This window comes from Mytilus trossulus, chromosome 8 (assembly GCF_036588685.1).
Source record: "Mytilus trossulus isolate FHL-02 chromosome 8, PNRI_Mtr1.1.1.hap1, whole genome shotgun sequence".
NCBI classification, from domain to species: domain Eukaryota; kingdom Metazoa; phylum Mollusca; class Bivalvia; order Mytilida; family Mytilidae; genus Mytilus; species Mytilus trossulus.
Window position 1 is genome coordinate 46,364,947 of NC_086380.1, and position 20,281 is coordinate 46,385,227.

General features: G+C 38.8%; 1 protein-coding gene across 1 annotated transcript in view; it reads right to left on the reverse strand.

Moving 5' to 3' along the window:
• LOC134727713 (GATA zinc finger domain-containing protein 14-like) overlaps positions 1-20,281 on the reverse strand; it is a 47,699-nt gene that overhangs the window by 18,899 nt on the left and 8,519 nt on the right. Inside the window, exons 4-6 of the mRNA XM_063592097.1 lie at positions 19,217-19,396; positions 15,750-15,770; positions 14,964-15,168 (exon numbers count right to left, since the gene is read on the reverse strand). Of these exons, the coding sequence (XP_063448167.1) occupies positions 14,964-15,168; positions 15,750-15,770; positions 19,217-19,396 (406 nt within the window). The remainder of the gene's footprint in view (positions 1-14,963; positions 15,169-15,749; positions 15,771-19,216; positions 19,397-20,281) is intronic.

A 20,281-nucleotide genomic window follows, 5' to 3' on the forward strand; every position in this document is an offset into this window, starting at 1 on the left:
ACCTGTGCCACATCTTCTGCCGGCTTTTGCATGATATACAGAACTGGTGCCTTGGTATACACGTTGTCGTCAAAGCATTTGATGTGGTAGCAGAAACACGAAGGCGTGTGCTTTTGGTAGGCTTTCGTATGTGGTTTATCAATCCTAGTTTCAACCTTCTCGGTTAAATACTAAAATTCCGCAAACACCACGACAGGGACTCCTTTCAAGTGAGTGTTGTCAAATGTCTGGTAGGTCCCTTCCTTGATTAGCTTGGGCAGCTCGATCTTAACCGCCTTGTGGTTGACGCAACACTCTTTGTGGGCCTCCAGGACTTCTTTAATGTAAACTGGTTCATGCACCTGTAGCACAGGTGGGTCTCACAATTGTGGACCGAAGTCTGGCTCAACACTAGCCAAGACTTTTTTTATCAGCAGCAAGTTGATGTCTCTCTCCCGCTGTTCGCTAACGTCTGATATGCGCAGCGGGTATACTTCATTATCGTTAATTTATAATGCATTGACTGTCAGGGTTGAATTGACCTTCTAGAACTTATCAAAACCCTTGAGGCTGACCGAGAACTACATCTTTTTCCAGATTGAGCTCGTCCTGCCACAGTGGTACTGTGTTATCATGTATGTATGTTTTGAATCTACCTCGTCATGGCCGAAAGTATGGCCCACTTAAAACAATCCTCATCAGGTTTTTTTTTCGTATTGTTTACAGCTTCTTTCAAAGTACTGTGACCCTATGCCTTCCAGCGGCCGGTGTTGGTTAATATTGACTTGAAGTTTTACACTTGCTTTCAATGTTCAGCCATTTTTTTCGGAGGTTCACTGGGCAATCTTTACTCCGATATTTTTGTCCATCTAATCAAGGGTTTCAGCTTAGATCGTGGCCTCGGTGAAAATTTCGAGTGAAAGTATTCCTTGTTCTTATCATCTGCATAACCTGTTGGATTAATATTCACAAAGGTACAGTGTAGCACCACATTGATTTTTGCTCCTTTCAATGTCCAATTTGTTTTAAGTTCCTCCAGTGACATTTGAGAGACGTCAAGGAAAGTCTGCACATCCATATCAATAATGGGAGTCATCTTTTAGGTATTAAATGCTTCTTTCAAGGCTGTCGTTGGCGGATACACTATCGACAGCCTGCTAATACCTTTCAACCCAAGTTTTTTTATCTGGGGTTTCGGACGACGCTGATATCTAAGGTTGGTTTCTTTTGTTACAATCAACTCAACCAACTGATCTTTCCTAAACCGGGAGTACAATCAAAGGTGGTTCCTTGTGGTAATACCTCACAGGGCTTTGACATTTTCAACAACTTACTCCTTGTCCGCTATTGGTTCCATGTCTTCATCCCAACAATAAAAAAGATCAATTTAGGTTACCTCAACCACCGTCCCTAATTCAATTTATTAGACACAATTTTTTCGGTCCTAAAAATCATATCTTAACCCTGTGAATCCTACCGTCCGTGAAAGTCGTGGTAATCATACCCAGTGCGCCCGGATTTGTCATACTATAGCTTTCAATTTGCAAAGTTCGATTGGTATCCTTGCCCAGACGGTGGACTAAAATGCCTACCCTAATCTTAAAAAAGCTGTCAAAATTCCCTACGGCAATACTTTTTTTACTCACTAGAAGCAAATCATAGGTTATGGTAAAATGGGCCAAAAAGGTCCAGGTGGGACAACTCATGGTTTGTCCTCACCATGGGTCCAAAGTTAGATTTAAAAAAAATGCCGTACCCCAATTTTTAAAAGAGTGTAAAAAATTCCCTACGGCAATACTTTTTCAGCCACTAGGTGGAAATGGTAGGTAATGGGCTAGGTTCCAATGGGCCAAAAGGTCCAGGTGGGACAACTCATAGTTTGTCTTCACCATAGGTCCGAACTTAGGTCTTAAGGGTCATTATGCCTACCCCAAATTTTCAAAAGCCTGTCAAAATTTCCCTACGGCAATACTTTTTTACCCACTAGGTGCAAATGATAGGTAAGGGTCTAAGGTCCAATGGGTCAAAAGGTCCAGGTGGGACAACTCATGGTTTGTCCTCACCATGGGTCCAAAGTTAGATTTAAAAAAAATGCCGTACCCCAATTTTTAAAAGAGTGTAAAAAATTCCCTACGGCAATACTTTTTCAGCCACTAGGTGGAAATGGTAGGTAATGGGCTAGGTTCCAATGGGCCAAAAGGTCCAGGTGGGACAACTCATAGTTTGTCTTCACCATAGGTCCGAACTTAGGTCTTAAGGGTCATTATGCCTACCCCAAATTTTCAAAAGTCTGTCAAAATTTCCCTACGGCAATACTTTTTTACCCACTAGGTGCAAATGATAGGTAAGGGTCTAAGGTCCAATGGGTCAAAAGGTCCAGGTGGGACAACTCATGGTTTGTCCTCACCATGGGTCCAAAGTTAGATTTAAAAAAAAATGCCGTACCCCAATTTTTAAAAGAGTGTAAAAAATTCCCTACGGCAATACTTTTTCAGCCACTAGGTGGAAATGGTAGGTAATGGGCTAGGTTCCAATGGGCCAAAAGGTCCAGGTGGGACAACTCATAGTTTGTCTTCACCATCGGTCCGAACTTAGGTCTTAAGGGTCATTATGCCTACCCCAAATTTTCAAAAGTCTGTCAAAATTTCCCTACGGCAATACTTTTTTACCCACTAGGTGCAAATGATAGGTAAGGGTCTAAGGTCCAATGGGTCAAAAGGTCCAGGTGGGACAACTCATGGTTTGTCCTCACCATGGGTCCAAAGTTAGATTTAAAAAAAATGCCGTACCCCAATTTTTAAAAGAGTGTAAAAAATTCCCTACGGCAATACTTTTTCAGCCACTAGGTGGAAATGGTAGGTAATGGGCTAGGTTCCAATGGGCCAAAAGGTCCAGGTGGGACAACTCATAGTTTGTCTTCACCATAGGTCCGAACTTAGGTCTTAAGGGTCATTATGCCTACCCCAAATTTTCAAAAGTCTGTCAAAATTTCCCTACGGCAATGCTTTTTTACCCACTAGGTGCAAATGATAGGTAAGGGTCTAAGGTCCAATGGGTCAAAAGGTCCAGGTGGGACAACTCATGGTTTGTCCTCACCATGGGTCCAAAGTTAGATTTAAAAAAAATGCCGTACCCCAATTTTTAAAAGAGTGTAAAAAATTCCCTACGGCAATACTTTTTCAGCCACTAGGTGGAAATGGTAGGTAATGGGCTAGGTTCCAATGGGCCAAAAGGTCCAGGTGGGACAACTCATAGTTTGTCTTCACCATAGGTCCGAACTTAGGTCTTACGGGTCATTATGCCTACCCCAAATTTTCAAAAGTCTGTCAAAATTTCCCTACGGCAATGCTTTTTTACCCACTAGGTGCAAATGATAGGTAAGGGTCTAAGGTCCAATGGGTCAAAAGGTCCAGGTGGGACAACTCATGGTTTGTCCTCACCATGGGTCCAAAGTTAGATTTAAAAAAAATGCCGTACCCCAATTTTTAAAAGAGTGTAAAAAATTCCCTACGGCAATACTTTTTCAGCCACTAGGTGGAAATGGTAGGTAATGGGCTAGGTTCCAATGGGCCAAAAGGTCCAGGTGGGACAACTCATAGTTTGTCTTCACCATAGGTCCGAACTTAGGTCTTAAGGGTCATTATGCCTACCCCAAATTTTCAAAAGTCTGTCAAAATTTCCCTACGGCAATACTTGTTTACCCACTAGGTGCAAATGATAGGTAAGGGTCTAAGGTCCAATGGGTCAAAAGGTCCAGGTGGGACAACTCATGGTTTGTCCTCACCATGGGTCTAAAGTTAGATTTAAAAAAAATGCCGTACCCCAATTTTTAAAAGAGTGTAAAAAATTCCCTACGGCAATACTTTTTCAGCCACTAGGTGGAAATGGTAGGTAATGGGCTAGGTTCCAATGGGCCAAAAGGTCCAGGTGGGACAACTCATAGTTTGTCTTCACCATAGGTCCGAACTTAGGTCTTAAGGGTCATTATGCCTACCCCAAATTTTCAAAAGTCTGTCAAAATTTCCCTACGGCAATGCTTTTTTACCCACTAGGTGCAAATGATAGGTAAGGGTCTAAGGTCCAATGGGTCAAAAGGTCCAGGTGGGACAACTCATGGTTTGTCCTCACCATGGGTCCAAAGTTAGATTTAAAAAAAATGCCGTACCCCAATTTTTAAAAGAGTGTAAAAAATTCCCTACGGCAATACTTTTTCAGCTACTAGGTGGAAATGGTAGGTAATGGGCTAGGTTCCAATGGGCCAAAAGGTCCAGGTGGGACAACTCATAGTTTGTCTTCACCATAGGTCCGAACTTAGGTCTTAAGGGTCATTATGCCTACCCCAAATTTTCAAAAGTCTGTCAAAATTTCCCTACGGCAATACTTTTTTACCCACTAGGTGCAAATGATAGGTAAGGGTCTAAGGTCCAATGGGTCAAAAGGTCCAGGTGGGACAACTCATGGTTTGTCCTCACCATGGGTCCAAAGTTAGATTTAAAAAAAATGCCGTACCCCAATTTTTAAAAGAGTGTAAAAAATTCCCTACGGCAATACTTTTTCAGCCACTAGGTGGAAATGGTAGGTAATGGGCTAGGTTCCAATGGGCCAAAAGGTCCAGGTGGGACAACTCATAGTTTGTCTTCACCATAGGTCCGAACTTAGGTCTTAAGGGTCATTATGCCTACCCCAAATTTTCAAAAGTCTGTCAAAATTTCCCTACGGCAATACTTTTTTACCCACTAGGTGCAAATGATAGGTAAGGGTCTAAGGTCCAATGGGTCAAAAGGTCCAGGTGGGACAACTCATGGTTTGTCCTCACCATGGGTCCAAAGTTAGATTTAAACAAAATGCCGTACCCCAATTTTTAAAAGAGTGTAAAAAATTCCCTACGGCAATACTTTTTCAGCCACTAGGTGGAAATGGTAGGTAATGGGCTAAGTTCCAATGGGCCAAAAGGTCCAGGTGGGACAACTCATAGTTTGTCTTCACCATAGGTCCGAACTTAGGTCTTAAGGGTCATTATGCCTACCCCAAATTTTCAAAAGTCTGTCAAAATTTCCCTACGGCAATACTTTTTTACCCACTAGGTGCAAATGATAGGTAAGGGTCTAAGGTCCAATGGGTCAAAAGGTCCAGGTGGGACAACTCATGGTTTGTCCTCACCATGGGTCCAAAGTTAGATTTAAAAAAAATGCCGTACCCCAATTTTTAAAAGAGTGTAAAAAATTCCCTACGGCAATACTTTTTCAGCCACTAGGTGGAAATGGTAGGTAATGGGCTAGGTTCAAATGGGCCAAAAGGTCCAGGTGGGACAACTCATAGTTTGTCTTCACCATAGGTCCGAACTTAGGTCTTAAGGGTCATTATGCCTACCCCAAATTTTCAAAAGTCTGTCAAAATTTCCCTACGGCAATATTTTTTTACCCACTAGGTGCAAATGATAGGTAAGGGTCTAAGGTCCAATGGGTCAAAAGGTCCAGGTGGGACAACTCATGGTTTGTCCTCACCATGGGTCCAAAGTTAGATTTAAAAAAAATGCCGTACCCCAATTTTTAAAAGAGTGTAAAAAATTCCCTACGGCAATACTTTTTCAGCCACTAGGTGGAAATGGTAGGTAATGGGCTAGGTTCCAATGGGCCAAAAGGTCCAGGTGGGACAACTCATAGTTTGTCTTCACCATAGGTCCGAACTTAGGTCTTAAGGGTCATTATGCCTACCCCAAATTTTCAAAAGTCTGTCAAAATTTCCCTACGGCAATACTTTTTTACCCACTAGGTGCAAATGATAGGTAAGGGTCTAAGGTCCAATGGGTCAAAAGGTCCAGGTGGGACAACTCATGGTTTGTCCTCACCATGGGTCCAAAGTTAGATTTAAAAAAAATGCCGTACCCCAATTTTTAAAAGAGTGTAAAAAATTCCCTACGGCAATACTTTTTCAGCCACTAGGTGGAAATGGTAGGTAATGGGCTAGGTTCCAATGGGCCAAAAGGTCCAGGTGGGACAACTCATAGTTTGTCTTCACCATAGGTCCGAACTTAGGTCTTAAGGGTCATTATGCCTACACCAAATTTTCAAAAGTCTGTCAAAATTTCCCTACGGCAATACTTTTTTACCCACTAGGTGCAAATGATAGGTAAGGGTCTAAGGTCCAATGGGTCAAAAGGTCCAGGTGGGACAACTCATGGTTTGTCCTCACCATGGGTCCAAAGTTAGATTTAAAAAAAATGCCGTACCCCAATTTTTAAAAGAGTGTAAAAAATTCCCTACGGCAATACTTTTTCAGCCACTAGGTGGAAATGGTAGGTAATGGGCTAGGTTCCAATGGGCCAAAAGGTCCAGGTGGGACAACTCATAGTTTGTCTTCACCATAGGTCCGAACTTAGGTCTTAAGGGTCATTATGCCTACCCCAAATTTTCAAAAGTCTGTCAAAATTTCCCTACGGCAATACTTTTTTACCCACTAGGTGCAAATGATAGGTAAGGGTCTAAGGTCCAATGGGTCAAAAGGTCCAGGTGGGACAACTCATGGTTTGTCCTCACCATGGGTCCAAAGTTAGATTTAAAAAAAATGCCGTACCCCAATTTTTAAAAGAGTGTAAAAAATTCCCTACGGCAATACTTTTTCAGCCACTAGGTGGAAATGGTAGGTAATGGGCTAGGTTCCAATGGGCCAAAAGGTCCAGGTGGGACAACTCATAGTTTGTCTTCACCATAGGTCCGAACTTAGGTCTTAAGGGTCATTATGCCTACCCCAAATTTTCAAAAGTCTGTCAAAATTTCCCTACGGCAATACTTTTTTACCCACTAGGTGCAAATGATAGGTAAGGGTCTAAGGTCCAATGGGTCAAAAGGTCCAGGTGGGACAACTCATGGTTTGTCCTCACCATGGGTCCAAAGTTAGATTTAAAAAAAATGCCGTACCCCAATTTTTAAAAGAGTGTAAAAAATTCCCTACGGCAATACTTTTTCAGCCACTAGGTGGAAATGGTAGGTAATGGGCTAGGTTCCAATGGGCCAAAAGGTCCAGGTGGGACAACTCATAGTTTGTCTTCACCATAGGTCCGAACTTAGGTCTTAAGGGTCATTATGCCTACCCCAAATTTTCAAAAGTCTGTCAAAATTTCCCTACGGCAATACTTTTTTACCCACTAGGTGCAAATGATAGGTAAGGGTCTAAGGTCCAATGGGTCAAAAGGTCCAGGTGGGACAACTCATGGTTTGTCCTCACCATGGGTCCAAAGTTAGATTTTAAAAAAATGCCGTACCCCAATTTTTAAAAGAGTGTAAAAAATTCCCTACGGCAATACTTTTTCAGCCACTAGGTGGAAATGGTAGGTAATGGGCTAGGTTCCAATGGGCCAAAAGGTCCAGGTGGGACAACTCATAGTTTGTCTTCACCATAGGTCCGAACTTAGGTCTTAAGGGTCATTATGCCTACCCCAAATTTTCAAAAGTCTGTCAAAATTTCCCTACGGCAATACTTTTTTACCCACTAGGTGCAAATGATAGGTAAGGGTCTAAGGTCCAATGGGTCAAAAGGTCCAGGTGGGACAACTCATGGTTTGTCCTCACCATGGGTCCAAAGTTAGATTTAAAAAAAATGCCGTACCCCAATTTTTAAAAGAGTGTAAAAAATTCCCTACGGCAATACTTTTTCAGCCACTAGGTGGAAATGGTAGGTAATGGGCTAGGTTCCAATGGGCCAAAAGGTCCAGGTGGGACAACTCATAGTTTGTCTTCACCATAGGTCCGAACTTAGGTCTTAAGGGTCATTATGCCTACCCCAAATTTTCAAAAGTCTGTCAAAATTTCCCTACGGCAATACTTTTTTACCCACTAGGTGCAAATGATAGGTAAGGGTCTAAGGTCCAATGGGTCAAAAGGTCCAGGTGGGACAACTCATGGTTTGTCCTCACCATGGGTCCAAAGTTAGATTTAAAAAAAATGCCGTACCCCAATTTTTAAAAGAGTGTAAAAAATTCCCTACGGCAATACTTTTTCAGCCACTAGGTGGAAATGGTAGGTAATGGGCTAGGTTCCAATGGGCCAAAAGGTCCAGGTGGGACAACTCATAGTTTGTCTTCACCATAGGTCCGAACTTAGGTCTTAAGGGTCATTATGCCTACCCCAAATTTTCAAAAGTCTGTCAAAATTTCCCTACGGCAATACTTTTTTACCCACTAGGTGCAAATGATAGGTAAGGGTCTAAGGTCCAATGGGTCAAAAGGTCCAGGTGGGACAACTCATGGTTTGTCCTCACCATGGGTCCAAAGTTAGATTTAAAAAAAATGCCGTACCCCAATTTTTAAAAGAGTGTAAAAAATTCCCTACGGCAATTCTTTTTCAGCCACTAGGTGGAAATGGTAGGTAATGGGCTAGGTTCCAATGGGCCAAAAGGTCCAGGTGGGACAACTCATAGTTTGTCTTCACCATAGGTCCGAACTTAGGTCTTAAGGGTCATTATGCCTACCCCAAATTTTCAAAAGTCTGTCAAAATTTCCCTACGGCAATACTTTTTTACCCACTAGGTGCAAATGATAGGTAAGGGTCTAAGGTCCAATGGGTCAAAAGGTCCAGGTGGGACAACTCATGGTTTGTCCTCACCATGGGTCCAAAGTTAGATTTTAAAAAAATGCCGTACCCCAATTTTTAAAAGAGTGTAAAAAATTCCCTACGGCAATACTTTTTCAGCCACTAGGTGGAAATGGTAGGTAATGGGCTAGGTTCCAATGGGCCAAAAGGTCCAGGTGGGACAACTCATAGTTTGTCTTCACCATAGGTCCGAACTTAGGTCTTAAGGGTCATTATGCCTACCCCAAATTTTCAAAAGTCTGTCAAAATTTCCCTACGGCAATACTTTTTTACCCACTAGGTGCAAATGATAGGTAAGGGTCTAAGGTCCAATGGGTCAAAAGGTCCAGGTGGGACAACTCATGGTTTGTCCTCACCATGGGTCCAAAGTTAGATTTAAAAAAAATGCCGTACCCCAATTTTTAAAAGAGTGTAAAAAATTCCCTACGGCAATACTTTTTCAGCCACTAGGTGGAAATGGTAGGTAATGGGCTAGGTTCCAATGGGCCAAAAGGTCCAGGTGGGACAACTCATAGTTTGTCTTCACCATAGGTCCGAACTTAGGTCTTAAGGGTCATTATGCCTACACCAAATTTTCAAAAGTCTGTCAAAATTTCCCTACGGCAATACTTTTTTACCCACTAGGTGCAAATGATAGGTAAGGGTCTAAGGTCCAATGGGTCAAAAGGTCCAGGTGGGACAACTCATGGTTTGTCCTCACCATGGGTCCAAAGTTAGATTTTTAAAAAATGCCGTACCCCAATTTTTAAAAGAGTGTAAAAAATTCCCTACGGCAATACTTTTTCAGCCACTAGGTGGAAATGGTAGGTAATGGGCTAGGTTCCAATGGGCCAAAAGGTCCAGGTGGGACAACTCATAGTTTGTCTTCACCATAGGTCCGAACTTAGGTCTTAAGGGTCATTATGCCTACCCCAAATTTTCAAAAGTCTGTCAAAATTTCCCTACGGCAATACTTTTTTACCCACTAGGTGCAAATGATAGGTAAGGGTCTAAGGTCCAATGGGTCAAAAGGTCCAGGTGGGACAACTCATGGTTTGTCCTCACCATGGGTCCAAAGTTAGATTTTAAAAAAATGCCGTACCCCAATTTTTAAAAGAGTGTAAAAAATTCCCTACGGCAATACTTTTTCAGCCACTAGGTGGAAATGGTAGGTAATGGGCTAGGTTCCAATGGGCCAAAAGGTCCAGGTGGGACAACTCATAGTTTGTCTTCACCATAGGTCCGAACTTAGGTCTTAAGGGTCATTATGCCTACCCCAAATTTTCAAAAGTCTGTCAAAATTTCCCTACGGCAATACTTTTTTACCCACTAGGTGCAAATGATAGGTAAGGGTCTAAGGTCCAATGGGTCAAAAGGTCCAGGTGGGACAACTCATGGTTTGTCCTCACCATGGGTCCAAAGTTAGATTTAAAAAAAATGCCGTACCCCAATTTTTAAAAGAGTGTAAAAAATTCCCTACGGCAATACTTTTTCAGCCACTAGGTGGAAATGGTAGGTAATGGGCTAGGTTCCAATGGGCCAAAAGGTCCAGGTGGGACAACTCATAGTTTGTCTTCACCATAGGTCCGAACTTAGGTCTTAAGGGTCATTATGCCTACCCCAAATTTTCAAAAGTCTGTCAAAATTTCCCTACGGCAATACTTTTTTACCCACTAGGTGCAAATGATAGGTAAGGGTCTAAGGTCCAATGGGTCAAAAGGTCCAGGTGGGACAACTCATGGTTTGTCCTCACCATGGGTCCAAAGTTAGATTTAAAAAAAATGCCGTACCCCAATTTTTAAAAGAGTGTAAAAAATTCCCTACGGCAATACTTTTTCAGCCACTAGGTGGAAATGGTAGGTAATGGGCTAGGTTCCAATGGGCCAAAAGGTCCAGGTGGGACAACTCATAGTTTGTCTTCACCATAGGTCCGAACTTAGGTCTTAAGGGTCATTATGCCTACCCCAAATTTTCAAAAGTCTGTCAAAATTTCCCTACGGCAATACTTTTTTACCCACTAGGTGCAAATGATAGGTAAGGGTCTAAGGTCCAATGGGTCAAAAGGTCCAGGTGGGACAACTCATGGTTTGTCCTCACCATGGGTCCAAAGTTAGATTTAAAAAAAATGCCGTACCCCAATTTTTAAAAGAGTGTAAAAAATTCCCTACGGCAATTCTTTTTCAGCCACTAGGTGGAAATGGTAGGTAATGGGCTAGGTTCCAATGGGCCAAAAGGTCCAGGTGGGACAACTCATAGTTTGTCTTCACCATAGGTCCGAACTTAGGTCTTAAGGGTCATTATGCCTACCCCAAATTTTCAAAAGTCTGTCAAAATTTCCCTACGGCAATACTTTTTTACCCACTAGGTGCAAATGATAGGTAAGGGTCTAAGGTCCAATGGGTCAAAAGGTCCAGGTGGGACAACTCATGGTTTGTCCTCACCATGGGTCCAAAGTTAGATTTTAAAAAAATGCCGTACCCCAATTTTTAAAAGAGTGTAAAAAATTCCCTACGGCAATACTTTTTCAGCCACTAGGTGGAAATGGTAGGTAATGGGCTAGGTTCCAATGGGCCAAAAGGTCCAGGTGGGACAACTCATAGTTTGTCTTCACCATAGGTCCGAACTTAGGTCTTAAGGGTCATTATGCCTACCCCAAATTTTCAAAAGTCTGTCAAAATTTCCCTACGGCAATACTTTTTTACCCACTAGGTGCAAATGATAGGTAAGGGTCTAAGGTCCAATGGGTCAAAAGGTCCAGGTGGGACAACTCATGGTTTGTCCTCACCATGGGTCCAAAGTTAGATTTAAAAAAAATGCCGTACCCCAATTTTTAAAAGAGTGTAAAAAATTCCCTACGGCAATACTTTTTCAGCCACTAGGTGGAAATGGTAGGTAATGGGCTAGGTTCCAATGGGCCAAAAGGTCCAGGTGGGACAACTCATAGTTTGTCTTCACCATAGGTCCGAACTTAGGTCTTAAGGGTCATTATGCCTACCCCAAATTTTCAAAAGTCTGTCAAAATTTCCCTACGGCAATACTTTTTTACCCACTAGGTGCAAATGATAGGTAAGGGTCTAAGGTCCAATGGGTCAAAAGGTCCAGGTGGGACAACTCATGGTTTGTCCTCACCATGGGTCCAAAGTTAGATTTAAAAAAAATGCCGTACCCCAATTTTTAAAAGAGTGTAAAAAATTCCCTACGGCAATACTTTTTCAGCCACTAGGTGGAAATGGTAGGTAATGGGCTAGGTTCCAATGGGCCAAAAGGTCCAGGTGGGACAACTCATAGTTTGTCTTCACCATAGGTCCGAACTTAGGTCTTAAGGGTCATTATGCCTACCCCAAATTTTCAAAAGTCTGTCAAAATTTCCCTACGGCAATACTTTTTTACCCACTAGGTGCAAATGATAGGTAAGGGTCTAAGGTCCAATGGGTCAAAAGGTCCAGGTGGGACAACTCATGGTTTGTCCTCACCATGGGTCCAAAGTTAGATTTAAAAAAAATGCCGTACCCCAATTTTTAAAAGAGTGTAAAAAATTCCCTACGGCAATACTTTTTCAGCCACTAGGTGGAAATGGTAGGTAATGGGCTAGGTTCCAATGGGCCAAAAGGTCCAGGTGGGACAACTCATAGTTTGTCTTCACCATAGGTCCGAACTTAGGTCTTAAGGGTCATTATGCCTACCCCAAATTTTCAAAAGTCTGTCAAAATTTTCCTACGGCAATACTTTTTTACCCACTAGGTGCAAATGATAGGTAAGGGTCTAAGGTCCAATGGGTCAAAAGGTCCAGGTGGGACAACTCATGGTTTGTCCTCACCATGGGTCCAAAGTTAGATTTAAAAAAAATGCCGTACCCCAATTTTTAAAAGAGTGTAAAAAATTCCCTACGGCAATTCTTTTTCAGCCACTAGGTGGAAATGGTAGGTAATGGGCTAGGTTCCAATGGGCCAAAAGGTCCAGGTGGGACAACTCATAGTTTGTCTTCACCATAGGTCCGAACTTAGGTCTTAAGGGTCATTATGCCTACCCCAAATTTTCAAAAGTCTGTCAAAATTTCCCTACGGCAATACTTTTTTACCCACTAGGTGCAAATGATAGGTAAGGGTCTAAGGTCCAATGGGTCAAAAGGTCCAGGTGGGACAACTCATGGTTTGTCCTCACCATGGGTCCAAAGTTAGATTTTAAAAAAATGCCGTACCCCAATTTTTAAAAGAGTGTAAAAAATTCCCTACGGCAATACTTTTTCAGCCACTAGGTGGAAATGGTAGGTAATGGGCTAGGTTCCAATGGGCCAAAAGGTCCAGGTGGGACAACTCATAGTTTGTCTTCACCATAGGTCCGAACTTAGGTCTTAAGGGTCATTATGCCTACCCCAAATTTTCAAAAGTCTGTCAAAATTTCCCTACGGCAATACTTTTTTACCCACTAGGTGCAAATGATAGGTAAGGGTCTAAGGTCCAATGGGTCAAAAGGTCCAGGTGGGACAACTCATGGTTTGTCCTCACCATGGGTCCAAAGTTAGATTTAAAAAAAATGCCGTACCCCAATTTTTAAAAGAGTGTAAAAAATTCCCTACGGCAATACTTTTTCAGCCACTAGGTGGAAATGGTAGGTAATGGGCTAGGTTCCAATGGGCCAAAAGGTCCAGGTGGGACAACTCATAGTTTGTCTTCACCATAGGTCCGAACTTAGGTCTTAAGGGTCATTATGCCTACACCAAATTTTCAAAAGTCTGTCAAAATTTCCCTACGGCAATACTTTTTTACCCACTAGGTGCAAATGATAGGTAAGGGTCTAAGGTCCAATGGGTCAAAAGGTCCAGGTGGGACAACTCATGGTTTGTCCTCACCATGGGTCCAAAGTTAGATTTAAAAAAAATGCCGTACCCCAATTTTTAAAAGAGTGTAAAAAATTCCCTACGGCAATACTTTTTCAGCCACTAGGTGGAAATGGTAGGTAATGGGCTAGGTTCCAATGGGCCAAAAGGTCCAGGTGGGACAACTCATAGTTTGTCTTCACCATAGGTCCGAACTTAGGTCTTAAGGGTCATTATGCCTACCCCAAATTTTCAAAAGTCTGTCAAAATTTCCCTACGGCAATACTTTTTTACCCACTAGGTGCAAATGATAGGTAAGGGTCTAAGGTCCAATGGGTCAAAAGGTCCAGGTGGGACAACTCATGGTTTGTCCTCACCATGGGTCCAAAGTTAGATTTAAAAAAAATGCCGTACCCCAATTTTTAAAAGAGTGTAAAAAATTCCCTACGGCAATACTTTTTCAGCCACTAGGTGGAAATGGTAGGTAATGGGCTAGGTTCCAATGGGCCAAAAGGTCCAGGTGGGACAACTCATAGTTTGTCTTCACCATAGGTCCGAACTTAGGTCTTAAGGGTCATTATGCCTACCCCAAATTTTCAAAAGTCTGTCAAAATTTCCCTACGGCAATACTTTTTTACCCACTAGGTGCAAATGATAGGTAAGGGTCTAAGGTCCAATGGGTCAAAAGGTCCAGGTGGGACAAAGTTAGATTTTAAAAAAATGCCGTACCCCAATTTTTAAAAGAGTGTAAAAAATTCCAAAAGGTGGGAAAATTTCACCATATGTCCAAAGGTAGGTTTCTTTTATAAATTGTTGATTTGTATTTTCCGTGCACACCATACATTAAGTTCAACAAATAAACCTTTCGTATAATCAACTGTGAGCGAATTCCGCTTGTTCAGAAGAAGAATCTTTTCTCAAAACAAATTTGTCTGACAAAAAAAATAGCAAAGCACGAGTGCAATTTTCTATTCGTGTAATGCAAAACTATTGATACTTTTTAGGAACTACTTGACAGGATGCCGAGACTATGGAAAGCTATTTCTTAAAATGTCACAAAATTGATTTCTTATCGAAAAGTCGATGTCATGTAACATCAATTTTGCCAGCATTTAAATAAGTACATAGCTATTGTTCATACACTATTTAAAAGTGCGCGCAGCACGCTGTTTGGTATATGAAAAGCGAATTAAGTAATGAACAGGAAATTACATATTAATTTGAAGAAAAAAAACATTAAATAGTGTCGTCGGCTGCTCATTCTTATATAAAAACAGATTATTTTGTGATTATATGATTGATAAAAACATTTAAAGTGCGTTTGAATCTTATGCAACTTTTGGGTTTATAGACATATCTGAAAACTGGCTGCTAGCGAAGTGGCTGCTAGCTTGAGCCTGGTATTTTTGTCTCCATTCTAATGAAACTGACAGACAACAACTTCGAAACTTACATTTAAAATCTGTCATTCGTCGTTTGCGTTTGCTCAAACATTTTCGTAACATCAATGTTTAATTGATGCTATGAAAGTTGGTGATACAATTGAACGTTACGAACGTTGTTGCAGTATAATTCCTCTCTAACTATGTAATTACACTTACTCTCTTTGAAATTTTCGTCTTCCTCTTGAATGCATATCGTCTTCAGGGTCTGACTTTTTGCGGAAACAACAACAAAGACAAGATATAAAATTGATGACAATTAGTAATCCTATCAATCCAACATAACAGGTACATGGCATTTCATCCCAACCAAAAACAAGGATACCAGGAACAGCTTCGTAACAATAATATCTTGTCACCGTTTCTGTAAAGTGAAATAAAGTGCTCTATTCAAAATTAATAAATTTCTATTTTTGATGCATTTTTTGTGTATGGTTTGATTGTACAAAACATGTTTTTCTATGTTTTTTGCATATATCAGTTTTGGGGAAAAAGATTTTTCGTACATGATTAAAATCATTTGAAACACAAAGGTTTGCTTACCAACAGATTAAATGACATTTGCTAGATTTCGCGTAGTATTTTGAAATATATCTGTTTCAATACTTAATTTGTTATCTATTTGGCGTTTGATTAAATTTTATTTGAGTTACACTAAGATGAATTTTTGTTTCTCAATGACAAGCCTTGTATAATTCATAAGTTTTATACATTTCAAAAAGCCATTGAAACAAAGCTTATTTGTACACAGCTAAAAAGTGTAAGTACATTTATAATAAATTATATTATCTTTGTAAATGACTTAATAATCTTTAAACTTTTAGATTAAAACAATTTTCATATTAATTTTAATAATGTTCTTCCGTTGTGAATATTTCTATTCCAATTCATACCTAGTTACCTATCAGCCTCATTTTGTTTTTTTTATCACAAGATGATACTTACCAGGTGGGTTGGTCGGTAAACCTAAAATAAAAATTAGAATAAATTTGCATTCCGTAAAATATGATAAATAAAAGCAACAGTAGTATACCGCTATTCGAAAGTCGTAAATTGATTGAGAGGAACAAATCCGGGTTACAAACTAAAACTGAGGTAAATGCATCAACTATAAGAGGAAAACAACGAAACAACAGAAACACTGAGGAGCAACGCAACACACACAGAAACAAACTATAAGAAGTAAAAAAGTATTGCTGTCGTTACCTATGACATAGTCCCTGTTCGTAAGCTAGGCGATGTCTGTACCAAATCAGAAATATGACAGTTGGTTTCAATTTTGTTTCGTTGGAAAAATAGCTACTCTTGCTTATAATCTTAGATTACCAAAAAATTGGTGTCATGGTTTTGTTAAGTCGTGTCATGATTTATTTCATATTCGAAATGGTTCAGTAATGAAGTTCTTGTCGTTTATGAAGGAAGAGTAACGATCGAAATAAACAAACAATAAACAACTATTGAAATACTTTTTAGTAAACCTATTTTATTTGGAACACAAAAGGAAACATGAACGCATATACAAAATAGTATTATATATTATGTACCCGCGATTTAATTGCCAATGAAAAAACTATCCGACCGTCACCTGACATACATGTTAGCAACTATATGCCGTAAGGCCTTAAAAATTGAGCAACATTCATACCGTTCGTAATAATGATTGATGAAAATGGAAATTATATTAGCATCATTCTAATAAGAAGTTGTGATCTTTTATACATTATCTTTTTTAATTTCACTGGTCATATGATTTAAAAAAAAAATATACTTTGTTCCATTTCACGTATTAATACTTTGTTTCGTGGATGGTTGAAGACTTATGATGTCCTCTTAATATCGTTAAGTAAGTTTTGTAGTTGGTTAACTATAAACCACACAGCCCCTTATTCATCATAGACTGGTTCAAAATATAACATCAGATGTTAAGTTTTCTAAAAGGTAAAACAAAAAATACTACGTTTTGCATCTCTAAGGTGGTACCTAACACTACAGGGAGATAACTCTGTAAAATCAGCTAAATATTTTAATTACGTTGCGTTGTTAAGGGAATATAAAGCTTCTCAATGATCAAAATGAGTGTTTGTCAAACTTCTTTATAACCAGTGTAATTTTTCTGATAAATTGGTTTGTTCAAATTTTTTGAATTTTTTATATTTTTGTCAAAGTGGATAAGTTAATACTTTGACAAAATTTTATGAAAATAAAAAATTGATTTTTGTGAAAGTGTTGGGTACCACCTTAAGTAGAGATCTATTTTTCAAGTGATACCGTCCACTATATCCCCGACAGAGTCCATCATGGACACACATAGAAAATGTTCTATGTTAAACAGAAAAAAAACAAACGATTTTGGTTATTATAATTATTCTATCGAAAGATAATTTAACAGAGCGGTGACTCTTTCAATTATATCGACGGAAAAAAATTCTAAAAGTCCTGAAGCAAATGGCAAAATAAAAAGCTCAAACACATCATACGAATGGATAACAACTGTCAAATTCCTGACTTGGTACAGGCGTTTTCTTATGTATAAAATATTTTATTAAACCAGGTTCAATAGTTAAACCGCTCTCTTGTAAGACAGTGGTATAAAATTCCATTATATTGACAACAATGTGTGAATAAAACAAAAAGACGTAATATGTAAAAATGTTAACAATAGCAGCAGTCAACTTTGTATTATTATCTTACAACTATAAAAAAATAAATAAAAAAAAATAGGCATATTGACATAGCACATAAGGAAATCTAAACACAAGAATACAAAAAATTACCGTAGCACAATAAATACCGAACCACGTCAAATGGAAATTACCAAAATAGACTAAAAGTAAAAGTATAGATTACAAAGACCAATTAAAGAATATTAGTACTATGATACTTCATTATGATGATAAACCACGTCAGTACATAATTTATAATTCAAGACCATCCTGTATTATTTTTATAAGTTATTCCAGAATATTCATTAACAAGATTTCTTTTTAAGGACGAGAAATTTTTTGACATACCACTGCTGAGACACTGGTGACGTTTAACAAAGTCTAAGTAGCAGCTGCAAGCTCTTGATAACCGAATGAGTTGATATTCTGCTACTTAAGTGGGGAAAAGGATAATTTCAAAATTAAAATCGTCTCGTTTGTCATAGAACGACTGAGATGACCACTTATGTCACATTCGAGGTTTAAGTCTAAGAATGAGGCAGAGGAAGCTGTGTCTGTTGTTTCTTTTATTTCTAGTTCTGGAGGATATATTAATGAAACCCAGTTTGATAAACTTGGATTGTTAATGGAAAGAACATCATCAATGTTTCTGAATGCGAAACTAAATGATCTGGCTTCTTTGATTCTCGGTGTCTGAATGAACTATGACTCATATAAAAACAAGAGAAGAGGGCGACAAAGAAATTCACACGGTACGTTCCCATAGAAATACACTTTTCCCCTCCAAATTCAATAGATATGTTGTCATGAGAAACTCCAGCTTACTGATCACTTGTTCTATTGTGTATCATGTTTTACCACACCTCACACCCAAACAAACAAATATAATGAATATAAATCAACAACCGCTGTATAACAGATACAGGAATGGAGACAGACACTTAAAACATGTGGTTTTAGAGCTCTCAACAACCCGCCGTTATCTGGTAGTGTGTTGGTTTTTTTAGCACAATATATAAACAAACTGTAAAAATCAGTTGCAACTAGGTAACTCAATAGATCGATACTAAGAACACAAAAACAAACAAAAAATGAAAAAAAAAGTATTAGCAGTATATGAATAAAGTTCAATGCATAAATCATATTTCCTCAGAATAAAGTATCAATAAATTTACATCAAATATATTTATTTCATTCATAAGAACAATAAGTTTACATGGATCTAAATTTTAGGGATTTTGATTTATACTTTTTTTTAATAATTTATAGATTTTATATTATCTTCAATCAAGCTATATAAGATACATCGTGATTTGTACGATGATATTGATTTTTTTTTGTATTGTTTTGTTTTGTTTTGTTTTTGTTTTGTTTTTGTTGTTTGTTTGGTTGGTTAAGGTTACTGTGTATACCAGTTTGTTGTTTGACAAATTATAACAGTACTTGTTAAATTTCTTCGCCCATTATAGTCTGTAATTTGTTGATTTTATCCGAATTTGTGTTTTTCGTTGCACAGATTTAGCGTTATTGACATGAAGCACAAACATACGATGAAAAAAAATCATCCGTTATTAACTTTCATTAAAGTTTGCTCTTATGCTCCGTGTTAGCATCACTTTGACATTGAGATGATTAAGAGCAGAACATTCGATGTTTCTTTGTTGGTTTTGTCAAAAGGCATACGAGTATTTTCTGTTATGAAGTGATATCCCATATCCTTCATTTACATTACTGTAAAAAATAACTAACCTAAAGTTTTATTGGTGTCAGTTGTCACTGGTCCATCTCCCGCACTTGTAAATCCTGTCACGCCGACATAGTAATATGTATCAAAGTCAAGTCCTGTTATAGTATGCTGAAGAGTTGTGTTGTCCACTGTAATATTACTTGGCCAGGCGCTTACAAACTTATAATATATTATTCTATAACCTACAATTATAACGGTTTTTTTTTTCATTTTTTACAGCACTGGAGTGATACTTGTACTAGTCCACAATTAGTCCTTGATGATATCAGCATCTCATTAGTCAGTGTGCATCATTCTGACATTATTCCTTACAAACCTTTCAAAAATTGTTCGTTCATAAAGAATGTAAGAAATTATAAGGAAACTAAATTAGAAATCCCTCAGGAAGAGTTGACATGAGATGACATTTGTTATTTTGTAATTCCTTTTTGGTCAAATAGCTCTTCATCAACATCGATTCTTGTACATACTTGGCTTTCAAGTATTCAGCTTTGAACGTGCAGATTATAACAACTTTTAACAGTTGCCCAAAAATACCACCATCAACGAACATTTTTTTTTTAGTTTTTAACTCTTTTACTTTATCAAAACGATGTATGCTGTTGATATAAGGTTAATATAAAGAGAAACATTTCTAGGGGAGTGTGAAATAATTCGAAGGAGACAACACATTGGGCCATCAAGGTTTTGTGGTAAATATCGGAACTATATTTTGATTGCTCACACTGCATTGTTACTGCCATTCTGAAGTTCAAAAATCTTTCGACTTTTCTCATTACGTTAACTTTATAATTTCATAATAAACATTGTTACAATCAAAAGATCATATAAAATCAAATACGAAAAGAAATAAGCATTATACACACAGATGATTAAAAATCAGTTTGTTAAAAGTGAAATTTTAAAGAATACATTAATACAAACTATAACTTGTGATATTTAAAATATTATCAAATCATAGGCGAATATTTGTATGTGTATTCCTGAGCTTTGGTGTAACTAAAATTGTTCCGTTCGATTTTTTTTAAGTAATAAGCCTTTCAATGATATGTAATACAGCCGTGAGT